General features: G+C 36.5%; 1 protein-coding gene across 1 annotated transcript in view; it reads right to left on the bottom strand.

Moving 5' to 3' along the window:
* Window positions 1-25180, bottom strand: part of LOC150086741 (plexin-B-like) — a 238715-nt gene that overhangs the window by 42202 nt on the left and 171333 nt on the right. Inside the window, exon 24 of the mRNA XM_090372734.1 lies at window positions 23465-23524. Coding sequence (XP_090228860.1) covers window positions 23465-23524 — 60 coding nt within the window. The remainder of the gene's footprint in view (window positions 1-23464; window positions 23525-25180) is intronic.

Below are 25180 nucleotides of genomic sequence, written 5' to 3'. Positions count from 1 at the left end.
TAAAGACTATAACATGGTACATTTTTTAAAAAATAATAATTCCTGAAATGTGAAAACAAATTATGAGAGAGAGAGAGAGAGCAGTGGATGCACAGAAACACCTTCTATTAATCAGATGTTTTCCAATACATGGTAATTGAAACTGCACCAAGGAAGTTTCTGCTGCTTTATGGAGGTTTTTTGATACATTGACTGCTTTGATTATATTATACCAGCCAACTATGGAAGGAGCGCTAAATGACTAGTAAACCTTTACCATAGCAGTCATATATATTTCACACTTAGAAATATTTCAATGCTATTCTGATACAAATTTCTGATACAAGTGTAACTGGCCACATGCAAAATAGAAATAGATGCCAAAACACAGGAGACAGATGTCTAGAGGCATTATTGTTTGAATTGGAATTCACCCTTGGGTACTAAAAACAACCATTTGTTGGTGAATTCATCTAAACCACAATCCATCTAAACAACTAAATTCAACTGCAACCAGCACTACAGCTCTGCACAATCTAAATTAAACTGCAGCTAGCACTACAGATCCCTGAAAAGGGATAGCAATGGCTTTGAAGTCGGCATTCAATATATTCAGTAAGTTTGTTTTTGAAAAGCAACACACACTTGATTGTATTCTGGAAGAAAAGTGAACTCTACATAATAAAAGTAAAAGACACATTATTCTGGAAATCTTTTAGGAAAAACAGAAAAGTTGATAGGTATGCATAACCATTTTAAAATGGGAATGAAAATTACCCTGTACTCACATTATGAACTTTTTCATATTATGAAACATCTTGCTGAAAAGACAAGTTAATTACTAGAATAAAATATTTACAATTTTGAACCACTTTTTTGTACTCCCCCCCCCCTCTTTTTGGTACCACATAATATGGATAGGCACCATTTGCCAGTCATAGCCCATACTGATTGTGGTGCTGCTTATTCACAGTTTCATTTTTACTCCAGTTTCTTCATTTGTGAACCACGTTTTTCTTATTCTTATGGAATTTAAAGATGAAATGCACAAGGCATAATTATATATGGGTTTTGAGTAATTAACTATATAATATTTGTGTAAATACACCATAGTTTACCCATCAATTTAAACTACGTATGTAGTGTAAAAGGCATCATTTTAATTGTATCTCATATTGTGGCTGCCTTCACAACAAGATACCAGATATTGCACTACTTTGAATAAGTAATGCTTCTCTAATAGAGAAGACTACTGTTATTTATTCTCAGTGGATACCACCACCCAGATCGCACCATTTCAAAGCTGTTGGCCTATCATCGGTGGATGGGCAGGTACCCTGGTAATGCAACATGCCATCATAGTTGTGATATTATATAGTTAATTACTCAAAACCCATATATAATTATGTCTTGTGTATTTCATCTTTAAATACATTTCATCTCTACACCATTTGGCTTCTCTCATACTGTGGAATCACTTCGCAACTGTGATGGCATGTTGCATTACGAGGGTACCTGCCCACCCACCAATGATAGGCCAACAGCTTTGAAACGGTGCTGTCTGGGTGGTGGTATCCACTGAGAATAAATAACAGTAGTCTTCTCTATTAGAGCAGCATTACTTATTCAAAGTAGTGCAATACCTGGTATTGCATTGTGAAGGCAGCCACAATATGATATACAATTAACACAATGCCTTTTACACTACATACATAGTTTAAATTTATGGGTAAACTATGGTATATCTACACCAATATTATATAGTAATTCTTATGGAATGTGGTATGATACAGTAAATTATTTGAATCAGGTAAGATGAAAAACACTTAAAATACTAAAATATCTCATAAATTGGGCACTTTTGTTTTTCAAAACTGGACAAGATTTTAATTTGTCAGAATTAAAAATACAAACCTATAACATATTTTACAGAGTGTGCACAGAGCCTCTGCAAGCACATGGCTCAATGCAGTCACACCATCACCAAGCCAGCCCAGCAGCAGCAGCAGCAGCAGGCTATACTTTATATTTTTGAAAGGACCATTGTCTTAGGTTATAGTGATGCTCAGTCATTAGTAAGTTCAATATTTATTATCATTAGAATGTTGCTGATTATGTTAAAGAATAAAAATATTAATGAAAGTATTTTGCTAAGAGGCAGCATAAAATTTATGGCACAGTAAGAAAATATCATTATAATCATGAAAATAGTGCTTCTCAAATTGCATGTATGGTATTGATGAATTAGCTAATCATTATATCTAAAAAGGCTGGAGAATGAACTTTATATGTTCATTATGCTGTAAAAATGTATTTATAAGTACACACGATGTCTTATTCAGATAAATCGTAAAACTTAACACTTGTAACATTTTTGCATATTGCTTCTATTTCATCTCTACATTTGTACTGCTTAAATGCTATAATGACTGTCCTCCATGAAAATATGATGGTTTCACCACTTCTCACTAACTTGTAAAGCTCTGAGTTTGAATACCATCAGAGACTTCAGGAATTGTTAAAGGCTTCTTAATTCATGGCTGTATTTGTGAGTTATTCCAGGTTTTTTAACCAGCACACTATGAAAATCAGCCTGTGAACAAAACCACTTTTACAAATATAATGCACAGGCCTAAGATAAATATAGTGTCACATGATAATACAAAAGCATTATAAAGTTTAGGACCTTTACTTAAAAACATCAGATCTGATTAGGTCTGATGTTATCTGTAACGAAGGAGTGCTCCTTAACACTACCTACAGCATTTTATATATGCTATAGAAAGCTGCATGCATCAATAAATAACTTAATAATAAGCACTGTAAAATTCATAATATATACGATTCCTAACATGAATGTTATAGCATAACAGTACTGGCCAATAAAAAATATATATACAGGCAACCCTCATATAACACGGTACTTCTACAACACGGTTTCACTCTAACATGACTGATAAATTGTGGCAATCCTTGCACAACACAGTACTTATATAACATGGTTTCGCTCTAATACGGTTAGAGAAATTTGGTAAATCTTGCACAACGGGATTTTTGAGCTTTTTTGCGGGGAAACCCTGCTATTATGTTGGATGTAATTTTTCAAAATTTCCACTCTTTTTGAATCCCCGCTGTTGATTCGCTTGTAAAAAAAAAAATATATTGAGAAATCCCTGTATTTTATTTTGTTGGGAAATCCCCGTGTTACATTCTGTGCTATTGAACTTGTGGAAAAATCTAGATTTCAAAGTTTTATTACTATTGGATAGCAACACCAGGCCATCCAAAAGATTTAAGTCATCCAAACATTGAAGTTTTGTTCCTACCACCACAGTTGTACTGGGTTAATACAACTTCTTTCATTCAGCCATTAGATCAAGGCATTATATCCACCTTTAAAACACATTCCATCAGAAAATCATTACAATGGATTTGGAAAAAAATTGATTCCGAATCTATTGAAGTAATGGAGGCATGGAAACATTTCTCAATTGTGGACTGTATCAGAATCATAGCTTTATTGCTGAAAGAAGTAAAACCGTCAATGTTAACTGTGTGTGGAAAAATTCAATTTAACTGTTAATGTCAATGTTAACTGTGTGTGGAAAGTTCATTCAGGAAATATGGTTGAACCAGCAGAAAACAGAATCGGTGTGATAGTATAACTTGAGATGTCAGTAGGAGGAGAAGGTTTTTGATGATATGACTACTGAAGCCCTTGTGGTTAGCACAGTTGATAGAATCGCCCTCCTCCCCACACCAGGCGGAAAAGACCTGAGTTCAAATTCCGTCGATGACGGGAGAAATTTTTGGGTCTTTTTCACAATGTGGCTGAGTTAGTCAGGCTCAGCCGAGGGTAGAATGGTTTTTTTCTCCTAGAATCTCGGGTTTTTTGTCCAGAAAAACAGAAAATCGACCTCAGGACACATGAAATTTATAGACAATATACACAAAGTAACATGGCCTTAGTTGCCGATGCTACTAAAAAAATTAAAAAGATATGATTACTGAAGACGTTCAAGAATTACTGGTAGAAAAAGAGGCTGGCAAAGTTGATTTGGTGGAAATGGCATCAGAGATAAAACCAAATCAATTCAGAGGATGATATTCTAAACTTCCAAAAAGCATACAGGATGGCATAAAGTTAGCCAAGCAATTATAATCTTATTTTTTGAATGCAGATTCTTGAATGAAAGGAGCCCAAAGTTCAAAAGGGAGCTTCAAAAAAAAATGCTTAGTTCCATACGATGAAATTTGCAAAGATTTATCAAGCAAAAGGGATGTGGTGCTAACACTGTCTGTGTTTGTGTAATAGATGATTGCAAATTACTTGAAGTAGCTTTAAGTATTTGTTCCTTGACAGTAATGATATTTTAGTGTAATTATGCTATTAACGATGAGTAGTATGAAATGGTGGATTATGAATTACATTTTAACAGCATTCTGTATTTATTTTACTTTAACTGCCCAATGGAATACAAAAGATTATCTGAAACGGGACCATTCATTAATTAAACCTTACCAAGGTAGATTATTAATGTGCATTTTAATCGATGTATGAAACCTTTTTTACTGTTGTCATCCTTCCAGTATAAATTCAGGATGAAGAACTCAGGGTGGCACAGAAGTAAGAAAATGGATTTGAAATTAAATCACTAAGCACTGTCCTGTTCAGTTGGTGAATATAAGTAGTACAAAATTGCAGGAAGTCATACTGCAAGATGATGATTTACATCGGAAGAATACTAATTCCTCATCACGAATTTATCTCAGTCATTTTTTGTCTTTAATGTATTCGTAGTTTTTGTACTAACTTTGGTAGCTGCTCTATTCAGTGCAGAATCGGATAGTGGCTTAAGTAGGGTAGTGTTTAGGGCTTGTTTTTTTTTTTATTTTAAAGAACCTAGAGCTATTAAAATAGTATATATAAGAACAATATATATATATATATATATATATATATTTGTTGTTCACGTATAACTACTTTTGACTCTCAGGATAACTCGGGGAATTTTTTTTTGGCTGGTGCAGCAAAAGCCTCAGGCTTCCTTGCACCATAAAGCTAATAATAATAATAATAAAAGCAAACAAACCCAGATTACTGATTTTTTAAAGAGAGTAGAAGATAAACAAAATCTAGAATAGTATATTTTTGTTAGTTTTGTTAACGAAATAGTGTATTTTTGTTAGTTTTGTTAAAGAAATAGTGTATTTTTGTTAGCTTTTGGAACATAACCCCCTTTTTTGTACTTTTTCTTAGTATAACATGGTTTCACACAACACAACATTTTATAGGAACCTAACTACCATGTTATATGAGGGTCACCTATATATGTATATACAGGAATCCCTTGCCAACTGCAGGGGATATGTTTCTGAAAAAAATACCACATTCGGCAAAACTGGAGTTAGCAAGCCTATGGGTTAGCAAGAAAATAGGAAATAAGGGTAAAAACAATAATTATGCCAATAAAATATATAAAAAAAACCCAGTAAATTTAATTTTCAATTAATACAACATAACACAAAAACACTGATAAGGTTGACAATACAAAAAAAAAAAAAAGATTTTAAGAACAAGGATGGAACCAGGTATGCATACACAAATTTATTTTCAATAAAGGGTAAAATAAATGTTAATTTACATTCCCATATAATAAACATGATAATTTTCAAAGCATTACAAAAACAAGTACAAGATACATCCAGGAAAAATGTAAATGTTAGTCAGAAACATGAAAATCTACAAAGAGATGGTAATATGTCCACATGTAACACTATATATATATATATATATATATATATATATACAGGGTGATTCACTACGTGCAACAAACTGGCAGTAGGTGTAGGGGCCACAAAGACGAATTGGAATCACATAGTATTGCAGGGTCCGAAATGCCTTCGTCATGCGGTAGAGGACGCTGAACGGGAGGTCGTGTGAACAGCAATCCCGCTGGAAGTCAACATTTGCGAACCGGTTCCCGAGGCAGTAGGATGGACGAGTATTCAAACGTTGAACTGGCCAACATGCACCTCACGTATGGAGCTGCAGACTGTAATGGGCGAGTCGCTCTGCGCTTGTACCAGGAACATTTCCCACACAGGCGTGCTCCTCATCATACGATTTTCGCACATGTGCACAGAAGGTTACGTGAGACTGGTTGTTTCACGAGAGGTACCATGAATCGAGAGCGAATGACGAGGATGCCAGACAATGAGGAGAATGTCCTACATCTTGCAGAAGGCAATCCAAGTACGAGTACTCGAGCGATAGGCCAACGATTGGGTATTTCCCAATCTACTGTATGGAGCATACTGTCAACAAACCAAATGAGTTCATACCGTCTGCAATGCGTCCAATCATTGGAGCCTGCGGATTATCCACTCTGGAGGACTTTTGCTACTTGGTTTCTTCAACAGAGTGCGGCAGACAGCGCATCTGCTGCATCCATATTGTTCACGGATGAGGCAAGTTTCACAATAGAGGGAACCTTCAATCAACATAACGCCCATTTGTGGGCTTTGGAGAACCCCCATGGTACGCGAACAAGTGCAACTCAACGCCGTTTCTCTGTCAATGTTTGGGCCGGCATTGTTGGAGACCACCTCATTGGACCGTACCTTCTGCCCCCTCGTCTGGACGGTAGGGCATACTTGATCTTTCTACAGCAAGTCCTGCCCAAACTTATTGAAGAAGCACATGTTCCCCAGTCGTTGCGCCGCTCAATGTGGTTCCAGCATCATGGGGCTCCCCCACATTACACCAATGACGTCCGCCAACACCTAAACATTACATTTGGACAGCATTGGATAGGCCGTGGTGGTCCGGTTCATTGGCCTGCCAGATCGCCGGACCTATCATGCCTGGACTTCTTCTGCTGGGGTCAAATGAAGACACTGGTGTACAAGACCCCCGTTGATTCAGTTGAAAACTTCGTTGCTCACATCTCTGTAGCTGCCGGGGAGATTCGAGACACGCCAGGAATCTTCCAGAACGTTAGGGATTCCATGCGGCGGTGCTGTGAAGCCTGTGTGACTGCTTCTGGTCGAACTTTCGAACACCTTCTGTAGCATGGCTTTTTGCCAATGTAAAACTTGTCATTAAAATGATTTCTGTTACACTAACGAGTTGCTGTTTCTGTTCTTTTTCTTTGTTCACGCGACCTCCCGCATGACGAAGGCATTTCAGACCCTGCAATGCTATGTGATTCTGATTCATCTTTGTGCCCCCTACACCTCCTGCAAGTTTGTTGCACTGGTAGTGAATCACCCTGTATATATATATATATATATATATATATATATATATATATTGGAATTATGTCTAATGACATTTTGATTTAAATATTAAATAGCGCAAATGAGGGTATTGGCTCCTACGTTAATGCTATTGTCCTGTAACAATTAGACATTATACGTGCATGGGTTATAGGAGATTGCAAACTGTGATAGGAGATTCTCCTACCGTGTTTGCTGTCATATATGTAAATCACTCTGCTTTTTTAAAATTAGGTACATACATTCAAAAATATTACTCTGATTATTCCAAATTATCCACCAAGTAATTACCTAAAGTTAACCTAGAAAAACTGGTATAAAGATTATAGAAATGGATATGTATAACACATTCCTTTAGTATGGCTATATGTCTGCCCAAAGCCCCTAAGGAAGTAGAAGAGGTATGGCCATGAGGGAGAATGTTAATTTTCTCCAATTTCTCTAGCTTTCTCTAACCTTCTTTAAATTTACATTAATTTGTTGTTTTTATATGTATCTATGTCATATATTTTTATATATAAAGCTATCCATACCAGGGCTAGATTTATATATAACTAGTGGGTTGGTTGGGGTCACTATAAACCTGATGCTCCCAAGTAGTACCATAATTTAATAAGTAATAATGTATAAATAAGTTAAGTACAAATACATATATATATATATATATATATATATATATATACAGTTAATAAGAGTATGAAAATTAATTAGATAGTATGAATCAGAGCTGTAATACTCAATATGTTCTACGTTGATAATGATATTAGTAAATTAATAAGAGGAGTTTACCTCAATATAGTACGTGGAACACTTCCGTATGATACCCTCCAGAAATTAAAACGGAAAAACGAAAAAATCGACAACTTACCGGTACATTAAAGTAAAATATAAATAATTAAAGTAAATTATAAATAATTAAATAATCAATTTAACACAATTCAAAATCAATTCAAAACAATTAAAATTCAAATTAACGCAATTAAAAGAAGCTAACGAAAATATTCAAAACGATTTTCCTTCCTGAAGCTGACAATGCTTTTCGACCGACTGTCGTGATCACAGGAATGAAAATTATCGAATCAGGCTAAACCTGCAACTTAAATAGTGATTATGTGTCTTCGCGCATGCGCGTAAAGGTCCACGCATCGGAGATCAAATATGGCCGCCGAACATTAACAGAATTCTCGTGTAATTTAATTTCAACGGTTTCTGCAATTAATAGTCGCGTATAATTACGTTGAACGTTAAGTATTTTGGCCTCGTTAAATAAAAAAGTATGTTTTTCGTTAATGGCATGAAAGGCTAATTCTGACGCTGCTGAACGAGAAGCACGAACAGAGGCTTCGTGTTGATTTACACGGATATTAAGAGAAAACCGCGTGGAACCCTGATAAGACGAGTCGCAATCACCGCAAGAAATGTTGTATACTAGATCATTAATTTGTGTTGCGAACGCCGAAAGAACCGAGCGATTGTTCAGTATAGTGTGTAACTTCCGTATAGGCCTAGCTATAATTTTAAATTCGGTATCTTTAAAGAATCTGTTAAGCTGTTTGTGCCACTGTTCAACATATGGGACAGAAATAAAGTATTTTTTGATATTACTATTGTTGATTGGTGCAGTATTTTGTATCCTATCCTTAGCTTGTGCCCTAATTCGATTTATTGTGTTAATGGGATAACCCCTGTTCAAGAATCTGCTAGTTAATATTTGTATTTCTGAGTCTAAAGCAGAATCCGTCGTTGAATATTTATAGGCATTTAGAAATTGATTAAAGATAATCGATCTTTTGTAGGTGAACGGGTGGTAGCTATTATAATGTAGAAGCATACCGGTGTTTGTGGGTTTTCGATAGATGCTAAATTGTATTTTGTTCGAGTCCCGGGTAAGCGTGAAATTAAGAAAGTTTAATGACTTAGTATCCGTATCTTCCCTTTCCAATGTAAATTTGAGTCTAGAATGAATATTGTTAAACGAATGTAAAATATCTTGGATAGTACTACTATCGGTAATAACTAGAACATCGTCTAAATACCTCCCATAGTATGTGATACGGGGACGAAAAGGTGTCAAATGTATCTGCTCAATCGTTGAGAGATAGATCTCTGACATTAAGCCACTCAGGCTCAAACCCATTGGTAATCCAAAAATTTGTTTGTACACCTTGTCTCGAAAGGTGATGTAGTTAGCCTCAACTAATAGTTTAATTAAGTGAAAAATCTCCTTTATAGGCAGCTTCGTATAATTAATCGGTGTCGAGTTTTTATTTAACATATCCCAAATAATATCTAATGTGTATTCAACGTTTACATTCGTATATAATGATGTAATATCCAATGAGAATAAATTGTCATTGTCGCCGAGTCTACAGTCTTTAAGATTATTAAATAATGTATCGTAATTCTTAATCCCAAATTGTATAACCTGTCTAAAAGGTTTTATAATGTTATATACATGTGTGGCTAAGGCTGAAAATGCCGAGTTCCTGTAGGAAACAATAGGTCGAATCGGAAATCCAGGCTTGTGTAATTTTACCTGACCAAAAAGTGCAGGAATATTGTATGTTCTGGACTTCAATTCCTTCAACTGAACCATAGTAATGTAGTCGTTTTTACGATATGTGGTTAACGTTTTATTGTATTGATTTACCAAATTGGTAAACAGTGTCGGGTCCACTTCACAATAAGTGGAGCTATCAGATACAACTGAATCTAACTTATTAATATAATCATGTTTATCTAGTATTACCACTGTATCTCCTTTATCTGCCCTCTGTATAATAATGTCCTTATTTTCTCGAAGTTCTCGTAAAGCTGAACTGTCATGTGTATTCAATTTAGGAAGTCGTGTTTCTTTTATGTTATTCACTACTTGGTTAACTTGTTGAATAAATACATCTTTTTGTGGAACACTACGAAGTCCAAATTCAAAATCAATTACGCATTGTTTTTTTGGCAGCTTTCGAGGTGGTAAATTATAATTTAATCCTTTGGATAAAAGTGAAATCTGGTCCTGCGATAGTGTACACGAGGAAAGATTTGTAACCTGTTGATGTGTCGGTTCGTTGGATACTGGGTGAGGGGGTGTTCGTGAACTAGCCGACATATTCTGTGGTAGTGCGTTATGTGTCTGTGGGGGGGATGTCACCCAACTCGTGTGAACTTGGTCGCAAGCTCGCGACAATGTGTTAGAATTCGTATGAACGTGTCTTGAACTATTCGATAATGTTTGCAACTTATTAACGTGTCTGTTTTTTATTTCTGAGGTTTGTGCTTCCCGTCGCAAATCTATGGAGGTCTTCAATACAGACCAATCGTTCGGATGTAGATAATTTTTTAATTTATCGCGAAGCTTCCTAACCTGGGAAAGGTATTTTTGTTTATCCGAATATCGAGATTTTAAGGCAAGCTTAACAATATTACGTGATGTCGCCAGTGATAGTTGTTTTATGCCTGAAATTTTTTGATTTAAATTCACCCTGGCAAACTTCGGAACGATGTTGTTTTGAAGGCAATATTTTAGGAAAGAAATATGGTAACTTTGGGCCGAGTACCTTAGTGTAGATTTAATGTAATTTTGTACCAAGCCATTCAAAAAATCTCCCATAATGTGTGTATCGATTGTATACTACTGGAGAGACAGGAAGTGAATGAAATAGTCAATAAGAGTATGAAAATTAATTAGATAGTATGAATCAGAGCTGTAATACTCAATATGTTCTACGTTGATAATGATATTAGTAAATTAATAAGAGGAGTTTACCTCAATATAGTACGTGGAACACTTCCGTATGATACCCTCCAGAAATTAAAACGGAAAAAACGAAAAAATCGACAACTTACCGGTACATTAAAGTAAAATATAAATAATTAAAGTAAATTATAAATAATTAAATAATCAATTTAACACAATTCAAAATCAATTCAAAACAATTAAAATTCAAATTAACGCAATTAAAAGAAGCTAACGAAAATATTCAAAACGATTTTCCTTCCTGAAGCTGACAATGCTTTTCGACCGACTGTCGTGATCACAGGAATGAAAATTATCGAATCAGGCTAAACCTGCAACTTAAATAGTGATTATGTGTCTTCGCGCATGCGCGTAAAGGTCCACGCATCGGAGATCAAATATGGCCGCCGAACATTAACAGAATTCTCGTGTAATTTAATTTCAACGGTTTCTGCAATTAATAGTCGCGTATAATTACGTTGAACGTTAAGTATTTTGGCCTCGTTAAATAAAAAAGTATGTTTTTCGTTAATGGCATGAAAGGCTAATTCTGACGCTGCTGAACGAGAAGCACGAACAGAGGCTTCGTGTTGATTTACACGGATATTAAGAGAAAACCGCGTGGAACCCTGATAAGACGAGTCGCAATCACCGCAAGAAATGTTGTATACTAGATCATTAATTTGTGTTGCGAACGCCGAAAGAACCGAGCGATTGTTCAGTATAGTGTGTAACTTCCGTATAGGCCTAGCTATAATTTTAAATTCGGTATCTTTAAAGAATCTGTTAAGCTGTTTGTGCCACTGTTCAACATATGGGACAGAAATAAAGTATTTTTTGATATTACTATTGTTGATTGGTGCAGTATTTTGTATCCTATCCTTAGCTTGTGCCCTAATTCGATTTATTGTGTTAATGGGATAACCCCTGTTCAAGAATCTGCTAGTTAATATTTGTATTTCTGAGTCTAAAGCAGAATCCGTCGTTGAATATTTATAGGCATTTAGAAATTGATTAAAGATAATCGATCTTTTGTAGGTGAACGGGTGGTAGCTATTATAATGTAGAAGCATACCGGTGTTTGTGGGTTTTCGATAGATGCTAAATTGTATTTTGTTCGAGTCCCGGGTAAGCGTGAAATTAAGAAAGTTTAATGACTTAGTATCCGTATCTTCCCTTTCCAATGTAAATTTGAGTCTAGAATGAATATTGTTAAACGAATGTAAAATATCTTGGATAGTACTACTATCGGTAATAACTAGAACATCGTCTAAATACCTCCCATAGTATGTGATACGGGGACGAAAAGGTGTCAAATGTATCTGCTCAATCGTTGAGAGATAGATCTCTGACATTAAGCCACTCAGGCTCAAACCCATTGGTAATCCAAAAATTTGTTTGTACACCTTGTCTCGAAAGGTGATGTAGTTAGCCTCAACTAATAGTTTAATTAAGTGAAAAATCTCCTTTATAGGCAGCTTCGTATAATTAATCGGTGTCGAGTTTTTATTCTATGGAGGTCTGTATTGAAGACCTCCATAGATTTGCGACGGGAAGCACAAACCTCAGAAATAAAAAACAGACACGTTAATAAGTTGCAAACATTATCGAATAGTTCAAGACACGTTCATACGAATTCTAACACATTGTCGCGAGCTTGCGACCAAGTTCACACGAGTTGGGTGACATCCCCCCCACAGACACATAACGCACTACCACAGAATATGTCGGCTAGTTCACGAACACCCCCTCACCCAGTATCCAACGAACCGACACATCAACAGGTTACAAATCTTTCCTCGTGTACACTATCGCAGGACCAGATTTCACTTTTATCCAAAGGATTAAATTATAATTTACCACCTCGAAAGCTGCCAAAAAAACAATGCGTAATTGATTTTGAATTTGGACTTCGTAGTGTTCCACAAAAAGATGTATTTATTCAACAAGTTAACCAAGTAGTGAATAACATAAAAGAAACACGACTTCCTAAATTGAATACACATGACAGTTCAGCTTTACGAGAACTTCGAGAAAATAAGGACATTATTATACAGAGGGCAGATAAAGGAGATACAGTGGTAATACTAGATAAACATGATTATATTAATAAGTTAGATTCAGTTGTATCTGATAGCTCCACTTATTGTGAAGTGGACCCGACACTGTTTACCAATTTGGTAAATCAATACAATAAAACGTTAACCACATATCGTAAAAACGACTACATTACTATGGTTCAGTTGAAGGAATTGAAGTCCAGAACATACAATATTCCTGCACTTTTTGGTCAGGTAAAATTACACAAGCCTGGATTTCCGATTCGACCTATTGTTTCCTACAGGAACTCGGCATTTTCAGCCTTAGCCACACATGTATATAACATTATAAAACCTTTTAGACAGGTTATACAATTTGGGATTAAGAATTACGATACATTATTTAATAATCTTAAAGACTGTAGACTCGGCGACAATGACAATTTATTCTCATTAGATATTACATCATTATATACGAATGTAAACGTTGAATACACATTAGATATTATTTGGGATATGTTAAATAAAAACTCGACACCGATTAATTATACGAAGCTGCCTATAAAGGAGATTTTTCACTTAATTAAACTATTAGTTGAGGCTAACTACATCACATTTCGAGACAAGGTGTACAAACAAATTTTTGGATTACCAATGGGTTTGAGCCTGAGTGGCTTAATGTCAGAGATCTATCTCTCAACGATTGAGCAGATACATTTGACACCTTTTCGTCCCCGTATCACATACTATGGGAGGTATTTAGACGATGTTCTAGTTATTACCGATAGTAGTACTATCCAAGATATTTTACATTCGTTTAACAATATTCATTCTAGACTCAAATTTACATTGGAAAGGGAAGATACGGATACTAAGTCATTAAACTTTCTTAATTTCACGCTTACCCGGGACTCGAACAAAATACAATTTAGCATCTATCGAAAACCCACAAACACCGGTATGCTTCTACATTATAATAGCTACCACCCGTTCACCTACAAAAGATCGATTATCTTTAATCAATTTCTAAATGCCTATAAATATTCAACGACGGATTCTGCTTTAGACTCAGAAATACAAATATTAACTAGCAGATTCTTGAACAGGGGTTATCCCATTAACACAATAAATCGAATTAGGGCACAAGCTAAGGATAGGATACAAAATACTGCACCAATCAACAATAGTAATATCAAAAAATACTTTATTTCTGTCCCATATGTTGAACAGTGGCACAAACAGCTTAACAGATTCTTTAAAGATACCGAATTTAAAATTATAGCTAGGCCTATACGGAAGTTACACACTATACTGAACAATCGCTCGGTTCTTTCGGCGTTCGCAACACAAATTAATGATCTAGTATACAACATTTCTTGCGGTGATTGCGACTCGTCTTATCAGGGTTCCACGCGGTTTTCTCTTAATATCCGTGTAAATCAACACGAAGCCTCTGTTCGTGCTTCTCGTTCAGCAGCGTCAGAATTAGCCTTTCATGCCATTAACGAAAAACATACTTTTTTATTTAACGAGGCCAAAATACTTAACGTTCAACGTAATTATACGCGACTATTAATTGCAGAAACCGTTGAAATTAAATTACACGAGAATTCTGTTAATGTTCGGCGGCCATATTTGATCTCCGATGCGTGGACCTTTACGCGCATGCGCGAAGACACATAATCACTATTTAAGTTGCAGGTTTAGCCTGATTCGATAATTTTCATTCCTGTGATCACGACAGTCGGTCGAAAAGCATTGTCAGCTTCAGGAAGGAAAATCGTTTTGAATATTTTCGTTAGCTTCTTTTAATTGCGTTAATTTGAATTTTAATTGTTTTGAATTGATTTTGAATTGTGTTAAATTGATTATTTAATTATTTATAATTTACTTTAATTATTTATATTTTACTTTAATGTACCGGTAAGTTGTCGATTTTTTCGTTTTTTCCGTTTTAATTTCTGGAGGGTATCATACGGAAGTGTTCCACGTACTATATTGAGGTAAACTCCTCTTATTAATTTACTAATATATATACAGTAGACTTTCAGAGTAATGCCACTTTGGGGATTCATATATTAAAAAGTTTTATTTTTAATATATTTAATGCAAAAATAATGAGACTAAATAAGAAATAGAGAGATTAAGAATGCAATTTTATTAACTGCACATAAAAAAACGTAAAAACATATTGACAATCCAATATTATATTCTGCCATTAATACACTCCTGCTTATGCCCCGTTCTATTTTCTTTATTATATCAAGTTTAGTCTGTGCCGGTAGCACAGTGGTATCATCACCGTCCTCCCCACAGCAGGTGGAAAAGGCCCGTCTTCGAATCCTGTCGATGATGGAAGGAACTTTTATGGACTTTTTTTCACTCTGTGACTGAGTTAGTCAGCCTCAGGCATAGATAGCAAGGTTTTTTCCCCAGAAACTGAAGTTTTTAGTCCAGCAAAACAGGCAAATCGACTAGAGAACACAAGCAATTTACAGACACAATACACATGGGTATATGAATTAACTTTCTGGATGATCCTAATGTAATAACTTGAATTATATCAAGTTTACCACTAAGCTTTAATGTTGTTTTCTTTTCTTCTCTGTATAAGGTTTATTAACATTAGAAACCAAAGTGAGGGGTTTTTAATTTAAAATAAATGTAAAACAGCGGTATAATCTGTGATTTCAGTACAGAATTTACTTTCAAAATGGTGAACACAAACAAATACAGTAATCATGTGAGTTGCCGTTTTCTTTTTTCGGCACTTCAAGACATCAGCGCTGTATATAAACATCCGATCTCAATGTGCCATCAGCTCGAATGTTCCGCTATTTGGGGTGCTGTTATTCCGACAGTCTAGTTATCGGGGACCAATTTGGCAGGCCGCCAACAATTTTTCACGGACCTTTTTTTTTTTTTTTTTTTTGGTAGTTGTTGCCGCATCGGCTTCTGTGGCCATATTGCACCTCCCAAGGTTTTTGCAGTACTTTGATCCAAGCCCGAGGCGGGAATCGAACCCGCGACCTTTGGGTTGCCGGGTAGGTACTTTACCCACTCGGCTAGCCCGGTCGGCTTCACGGACCTGACCTCTTATGGTTAGTGACATTGGTAAAGATTTCCCTGATATGTTTTGTAATGAGAGGGGTTCTACTTCTTCTACTCCCTCTCACCCTACTGTGAAGGCTTCTGTGGACACGGTTTTTGGTTTGCGGGACCTGCTGACTCGCGTCTTAGAGTCAGATCCTAATATTTCTGCAACCACTGTGATTGAAGTTACTAAGATCTTTAACGTTTTGGAACACAAGTACCTGGATGTTTGTGCCTTAAGGTCAGCTCCTTCTGTCAGTGCACCTTTGGCTTCTCTTCCATTGCCTTCCAATACCTATGCCAGCATGGCATCTACGGCACCGGCCCAATCTTCTCAGCGTCCAATTCAGCCGCAACACATAATCATCGTTCGAGCTTCTGAATCTTCGGATTTAAAAACTAGTGAGGAAGTAAAGAAAGAAATTACTACTCAATTCAGGGACGAATTTAGAAAGATTAAAATTAAGGCGGTCCGCAAGGTCCGGGACCGTGGTATTGTGATCGAAACAGCTTCTAAAGCCGACCTTGTTTCCCTGCAATCGTGTCAGAAGTTCAAAGACTTAAAATTTTCTCTTGACACTCCAAAGAAATTAAATCCTACGGTAGTTATCTACGACATTGGTAAAGACACTTCTGAAGATGATTTCATCCAGGATCTTCATGATAAGAACTTCATTGGCACTGATTATTCCCTTGAGGATCTTAAGAAATTAGTTAAATTTCGATTTAAGATGAATTCCAAGCAAAAGGACTGCCAGCACTGGGTGATTGAGGTCCCTGGCCCTATCAGGCATATTTTGTTACAAAATAATAATAGAATTTATATTGGGTGGTCAGTCCACAGTATTAAGGATTTCATAATATCTTCTAGATGTTTCAAATGCCTGGGCTATGGCCACTCATCTAAAAATTGTAGGTCACCTGAACACACCTGTGGGCACTGCGGTTGTCAGGGCCATCAAATTTCTGATTGCCCCAGTAAATCTTCCCCCATAGTTTGTCCCAACTGTAAAATTAGGAAACGCAAAGCTGACCATTCTTACAAGGACATTTCCTGTCCCGAATATCTCAGGGCCCAAGACCAGGTGAGGTTCAGGACATCTTATGAATAGTACCCATACTACAGTTGTAAATATGAGTGTAAAATTCCTTCAATTAAATTGTCAGCGAAGTTTATCTGTTATTAATGATGTATCTAGTTTAATTTCTTTACATAAATTTTCTGTTTTGGCTCTCCAGGAGCCATACTCCTATAAAGGTGTGATTAAGGGCTTGCCCTGTCAATCTCAGTTAGTTCAATCTATCCCTGATACGTCTGGGGTTGGAGGCAACGCGGTGACTAGGGTTTGGGCTGCTCTGGTTATCGTGGACCCTCTGATCACGGTTACTAAGATCAATAGTCTCTGCTCCAAGTTTGCTGCTTGTGCCTGTCTTGAGGGTTCCTTCGGTAGGATTTATGCCGTCTCTTTGTACATGCGATGTTCGCAGTATGCACAGCCTATTGAGCCGTTCTTAAATTACCTGGAACTGTTGTTAACCAGACTTTCTGGTCTTCCGTTAATCATTATGACGGATTCTAATGCTTCTTCTCCCCTTTGGGGAAGACCTACTTCTAACCTCAAGGGTGATCTCCTTGAGGATTTCATCGTTGCAAAAAACTTAATTGTCCATAATGTCCAGGGTCATCCCCCAACTTTTTCCAGTTCGCAGGGTCAATCTTACATTGACATCACACTTTCAAATCGTGCTTTTTCTTTTGGTATAAATAATTGGTCGGTTCGTACTTCTTGGTCGAGCAGTGACCATCACCCTATCACTTTTGACCTGGTCACCACTGTTAGGCCTTCTTCCCCTCGAGTTAATCATGATTTCCCTCGCTATAAAACTAAGGGTTCTGACTGGAGCATTTTCGACTCTAATCTTTTGAGTTTGGTTAATGAGGATTTCATCTCTAATCTTTCTGAATTGGATCCAAATTCCCTGGAAGAAAAGATAACTGGAATTATTACTGAGGTCTCTGACCTTAGTTTTCTTAAAAAATCTCGTCGAATCAATTCTGTTCCCTGGTGGTCTGATGGTCTTTCCTCTCTTAGAAGAGATCTTAGGACTACCAGGCGAAACCTTAATAGAGCTAGAACGAATAACAGGCCACCAATTGAAGTAAATAGGCTTGCCGACTTGTATAAGGCAGCTCGCAACAGATATTTTAACAGTATTAGAGAGGAGAAGGCCCAGGCTTGGGCTCGTCTCGTGGAAAGAACTATTAAATCAGATCCTTGGGGTTTACCCTATAAAGTCATTGCCTCTAAACTCCACCCACATATTCCTCAGACCTCGATCCATGTTCCAAATTCCACTGAAACTTTAACTTGGTCGGCATCTGTTGATGCCATCTTGGATGAATTGCTTCTCAGGGACATCTCTGTTCCTGAGAGCAATGAACAAACTCTTTTTAGATTACAGCATCTTGTGTTTGAAGGCTCTTCTTCTGAGGATCCCTTCACTAATATAGAAATTGATTCTGCCATTAATACCCTTACTATTGGAAAAAGTCCAGGTCTGGACCTCATGGAGGTTTCTGTGATTAAAAGAATCTGGAAAATCAAACCTATCCTTATTTCTATCCTAATGAATTCTTGCCTTCGGTTTGGTGTTTTCCCTGATCGCTGGAAAATTGCCAACTTAAAAATCCTTCCCAAGAGTCCTGGCAATCCAGTTGCCTCTCCTTCTTCTTATCGTCCAATTTCCCTTCTTCCTTTTCTTGGCAAGTTGTTGGAAAAACTTCTGGTTTCATGTTTCAAGGGTTACTATAACTCAAAAAATCTTTGTTCTTCTTCCCAGTTTGGTTTCACGCAAGGTAAATCAACTACAGATGCAATTAATCTTCTCCTGAGCACGGTTCGAGCATCTCCTTCTAAATACGTTCTCGGTCTCTTTGTAGACTTCAAAGAGGCCTTTGACACCTTATGGTGGCAGAGTGTCCTGGCGAGATTTCGGGAGGCCGAGGTCTCCTGTCCTATCTACAAAATAATTTCTAGTTATTTCGATAATAGAAGCCTTGTGGTCTCCTCCGGTTTTTGCTCGGTTACGAGGCCGGTTTCTAGGGGTTTTCCTCAGGGATCCGTTCTTGGCCCTGTTTGCTGGAACATGGTCCTTGATGGATGGCTAAATGCCCCTCATGATGATATTGTCAACATTGCCTACGCTGACGATCTTGCCTTGCTTGTACCTGGGAATTCTCGTCTAGAATTGGAAATTAAAGCAAACCACATCTTGGATGATCTTCACATGTGGTGTTCCCTCCATAAACTCTCCATTTCAGTCCCTAAAACTAAACAGGTTCTTCTGAAAGGCCTACTGAATCGTAATCGTCCACTTGTGGTTAAAATTCTTGACCAGGCTGTTAAATTGGTAAGTGAATATAAATACCTTGGGGTGGTGATTGATGATCGTTTATCTTTCATTCCCCATTGTAAGTACCTTTGGCAGAAAATCCGTTCTCTTACCGGCTGGCTGTTGCGTCTTGCCCGTTCCCTCTGGAATCTTAAGTCGTCTTCTCTTGGTCTTTACTACAAGTGTATCTTCATCCCCATCGTCTGCTATGGTGCTGGCGCTTGGGGCTTCAGAATTCTTAATTCACTGGTCCAAAAATACCTTCTGCAGGCACAGCGGTCCTTCCTTCTCTATACTTGCAGGGCATGTAGAACTGTTTCTACTGATGCCCTGCTTGTTATTAATGGTCGTCTCCCTATCTACCTGGAAATTATATTGCATTTCTTGTCTTACCATAGGAAATCTCTCTCTCCTGCCTCGGTGGGAGATTTTGCTAATAATTATGAGAACTCTGCAAATGTTGATCTGGCCAGACTTTCCAATCTTGCTTTGGAAGAGTGGCAACACTCTTGGGATGATTCCTCTCTCGGCAGAATCACATACGCTTTCTTTCCTCGTGTTTTTATTAAAGATAAAAATTTTAACTGGCTTCAACTTGGGTTATTTCCCACTTTCTTAATCACGGGACATGGAATTAATTCTCGTTTGTATAGATTTGGACTCGTCCCCTCTCCTCTCTGCTCTTGTGGCTCTGAGGAGACGGTTGAACATATTGTCCTACATTGTAATTTATATGTGGATTTAAGACAACAATTGTCTATCTGTACAAATGTATATAATTTAGATGATTTTTGGCGCCTGGTTGGGTCGGCGGACTCTCTTTCTGCCTTCTCTTCTTTTGCTAATAGTGTCTTCCGGAGAAGAGCGGCTTTATCAAGGAATAACCCTTGATTTCGTTATTTGTTCTTAATATTTATATATATTACTGTATTGATTTTTTTTTTTTTTTTTGAGAGGAGTTTCTTCCTTGCCTAAATTGTCTTGTGTTTTGGACGCAGAGTTTTTGCGTCTTTTTCTGGAGACTTGTTTCAGATTTTTGCCTGGCCGAGTGGGAGAGATGGACCTCCCCTCTCCCACTTCGAACTCTGTCCGGGTTGCCTGAAATGATTTTCTGTGTTAAATTGTATGTATTTTGTAAATACTGTAATTATCTTGTTAATATCATGGTGCTTTTGTTTGATTTGTTGTTTGCTCTCAGAATTGAGAGTAACTGATTTTATTGTGTTTTAAATCAGCAGTTAATCTTAGATGTTTATATTGTACATTACTTGTGTAGTTAGCTCATTATTATGTTGAAGAGACAGTTTTTCTCTTCTTGCGTTGTCTGTTTGGCTCTGAGGAGTGGGATGGACCTCTCCCTGCTCCCTCAGATCCAACCTTCAGTTGGCTATTCTGGTTGAGTGAGATGATTTTCCTCTCTAGCCTGTCTTACTGCTGGCTGCTTCTCTTGCTGCTTGTGTTTTGATTTAATTTTGTTTTCCTGCAGGGCTGATTATTTGTTGTATTTTTCTTTCCTGCCTGATTGCAGCTGCAATCAGTTGGGTTTTTGCTAGTACCATATAGTTCTTAGTCTAGCATTTTTAGTTGTAAATGGGTTTTGGTTCTGAGGGGTGGGATGGACCTCTCCCCACCCTCTCAGATCCAATTGCTTTGTTGGCAATTGACATCCATTTTTTTTTTTTTTTAATGCTTACCTATGCATTATTGTTAATTCTACATGTCTTGTTATTTGAAACAAGTTTTGTTTTTCGCAGCTTGTGGTAGCAGCTTTGCACTTGCTGGTTATGTACATATGTTTATAGATTAGATTACTTGTGCAGAGACATTTTCTCTGCATATTAATTAATTATTGTTTAATACTTAACTTATTATTTTGATCTGTTATACTTAGATTTAAATTTAGAATTGCTTTTGATTCGGTTAACTAATTTATTTGTACAGTATTTATTGGTTTTGCCTTTGGCATATCTTTGCCTTGGGTGAGTTCTGTTTGTCTCTTTGTGTTTTGTATATATGTTTCTACATTTCTTCTGGTTGACTATTTCTGTTAATTTCTTGGTTGACTAATTTTTCAGCCAAGATTTTAATTACTTATTTTGTAAATATTGTATATTTTACTCTCTGCTTATGCAGTGTAATTTGTTAATATGTTTACTGCTATGTTTCATATCGGTGACATAAGTATTTATTATTTATCTTAATTTATTCTTTTAAGTGGCTATCTAATAGCCACTTGTACATTAACTATGTTCTTTCCTTGAGACTTTTCTTTTTCCCCTTGTCGGTGCAAGTTGGGCTTCCTTCCCGGCTAGGGGAATCTTTCTTTCAAATGTACAAGCCTTCAGGCTTCAAAATTTTACCTCTTCAAGCTCTCTCACTTGTTAGATTTTCCAACTAGTGTTTTCCTCTTTCCTGTTTCTTCTTTTTCCTGAGAGAGTGTTTTGCTCTCATTTCTTCTTCTACTTTCTTTTCTCCTACTTTATCCTCCCTATTCATTATTTACTATAACCGGGATTCCACTTGTTGGAATCCCACTAAGTGTAATTTAGATAGTTCCTGGAGCGCCTCCACGTGGCTAGGGACGGGAGTCGGGACGCAGGTAGCTTGCTCCCTGCCTCCCGGCTGCTAAGACTCCAGGGCCGGGAAACAACAACCATCACAACACACATATATACTTACACACACACACACTTACACACACTTGCCGGCTATAAATAACCTACAGATGCTACAGCGGTATATAGGGGTAACCCTGGAGGCCGCAATCAATACAAGAATACCTTGTCCCTTGTCCCTTGGACCTGACCTCTCAAGTGCTCTGAACTTACACTTTGAACAATTCAAGTCAACAATGTGAACATATAGTAATTACTTTAGTTTTTCATTTCTGTAAGTCCCCTTAATTTAACCTGTGACATTTAAAAATATTGATTATACATATTTTTATACCTTTCTTTGTTCTGCAATAAAAAGAAATAAAAATACACTATCGTAATGTTTACTTGACATTTCTTAATTTTATGCTAAAAAGGAATCTGGACTGTGATGAGTTAGTTATATTTTTACTAATATGGACTGCGATGAGTTTCTAATACATACTGCAAAAAAAAATTAATTGGTGACTGCTGACATATATGGTACTATGAATATGTGATTGGATGTTGTTGTTGTTGTTATTTGGTTTTTTAGGAGCATTAGCAACTAAGGCCATATTGCTAATCAAGAAGCGTGTGCTACGCACTGCTGCTCCTGACCACCTGGCTACGGAGGTGCCGCTTGTGATTGGAGAGTAGAACATAAAGAACTCTGCATTAGCAAGGCAGTTTACTGAGGATGAAATGTCACAGTTGCACCAGAGTTCCTAATATCACTGAGGACATGGAACAATGCAATTAGTGTTGATCCTGAGACCTTATTTTTAGGGCTTCTAAAAATAAGTGCAAGGATCCAAGATGGCCTATATCTGACACTATCCCTAGACTTGCCCATGTGACCTACAAAAGGTGAGAAATAATTGTCAAATTATTTTGTTTAAGGAGCCTGGCCTGAGCTGCATATATGTAAAAAAAGAAGTGCAGATTGAAAAAAATTTGATACAGATATAAAACTACATTAACCCAAATCTTTGGTTGGAGAGATTCCTGTATATATTTGGCATAATTCTATTAAATTGAAAACATATACATATCAGAAAAAAAGTTAAGAATTCATTTTCTGATTTGGTGCACAAATTTGCTGATGTCATTTTTTCCAACATAAAACAGTAGATTTCTTATGTTAATACAAGCTTTTCCTTTTGCTTCATTTCTCATTTAATAATAATGAAATTTCCCCTATTTGACAGATATTTTATAATCACTGTCAAAAGTTATTCTTTAAAAAGAAGATGAATTTCATTATAGTATAAAGTATGTTTAATTGCAACACATACAAAGCAAATACTTACTCTGTGGCATATTCCATTTTCTCCATTAAAATAACCATTACAAGAGAGGCTACATTTACCCTGAAATAAAAAAAAAAATGGACAGGTCAAGAAATCATTGTTTAATTCTTTAGCAGATAAAAAATATGATAAAAATCAGGATTCGTGCTCATAAAGAAACAGATAGATATATGGTTGCCAGGTCAGAATGTCAAAGCATAGTAGATGGAATTTTTCTATCTTCTGGTTACCATTTAGAAAATTATTATTTTAAATATTGACAATGACCATAGCTAATCAACAAACTGTAGGCTGTCATTACACTATTTACAAAAAAAACTACTTATTCAAATGGTAAGCTGAATTACCATTAAAATTTGGATGGGACGAGAATTCAAAATTATGGGTATCTGATTCAAAAATCAAAATATAAATTTCATCTTCTTCTTCAAGAGGAGTGTTTCCATTTACAATGGGTTTCCTCAGCCTACAAGTTATTTTTTGGTAGGAATTTTTTCCCTACCAAAAAATTGCAGTGCTTGAAGTGCAGTTCAAGGTGTCTTGGTCGGTTGAGCCTCGGGCTGTCATGCACTCCCATACTCCATCCATCCATCCATCCATCCATCCATATCCTCCTAGGTCTTCCTCTTCTCCTTCTTCCAGGAGGTATCCATTCCAGGATAGCCTTTGGCTATCTGGTTTCTTGCATCCATTTTACATGTCCATACCTTTCTTTGATAATGTCAATAATATTCTTTTTCACTTCCATTTTCTCTCTTATGTCTTCATTCCGTTTTCTGTCTCTTCTAGAAGTTCTTGCTAAGCATCTCCAAAAATCCATTTCTGTGGAGAGCAGTTTGTTTTCCACTCGCCTATTCAACCTCCAGGTTTCTGCTCCATACAATAGAAGACTTTGTACAATCGTTTTAAATATAAGTTTCTTTGTTTTATTTAGGGTATCTTTGCTCCACAGAACAGAATTTAGCATGTTGATAGCCTTTCTACCATCTGCAATTCTCTTATTGATCTCTGCTTGGGATGACCCATCACTTTGTAAGATTGATCCCAAATATTTGAATTTATCGACTTGTTTGATTTTAAAACCTGAATTTAGAATGTATTAGAATCCTGAAGACAACATTTCAGTCTTGATAAAATTGATTTTTAGACTTCATTGTGTATATTCCTCAAACAATTGACGACATGCATAGTCTGCATCTTCTAAGTCTTGTACTATCACCACCTGATCATCTGCAAAAAAGTAAATTGTGAATATAGGTGTTCTTATTAATCGGCAATCCCATTTTACTGCATTTTTTTGACCAGGATCTTAGGCAGATGCAATGGTGAGCTATAGTGGACTCATGAGAGCCCATTGTTATTTTTTTTGAAAATTTGCGAGCCCATTGTTGAGATTTATTTTACAAATGAAATCCTGAATGCAATTATTGAGTATCCAGAACCAAAACTACAGTGGGGCGAGCGGGGCCCCATTCCCAGCATTTTAATGGCAAAATCGATCGGTTATGTATTTTAAAGTTGCTTCATTTTAGATTTAATTACAGTCGGACCTCTGTTTAACGAACTTCTTTATATCGAATTTTTTTGATTCCCCTTGGTAATTACATTTAAAATAATTTCCATTGAACAAAGAAAATTTTCATGTAACGAACGGATTAGGAGAGAAAACTGTGTATGCACTGTTCTCACCTCTGGCCTTTAAGTAATTTAGGTAAT

This window comes from Mastigoproctus giganteus, chromosome 4 (assembly GCF_048544385.1).
Source record: "Mastigoproctus giganteus isolate SK-2022 chromosome 4, ASM4854438v1, whole genome shotgun sequence".
NCBI lineage: Eukaryota > Metazoa > Arthropoda > Arachnida > Uropygi > Thelyphonidae > Mastigoproctus > Mastigoproctus giganteus.
The sequence above is the reverse complement of the archived record's forward strand: the minus strand, read 5'-3'. Positions and strand labels throughout refer to the sequence as shown.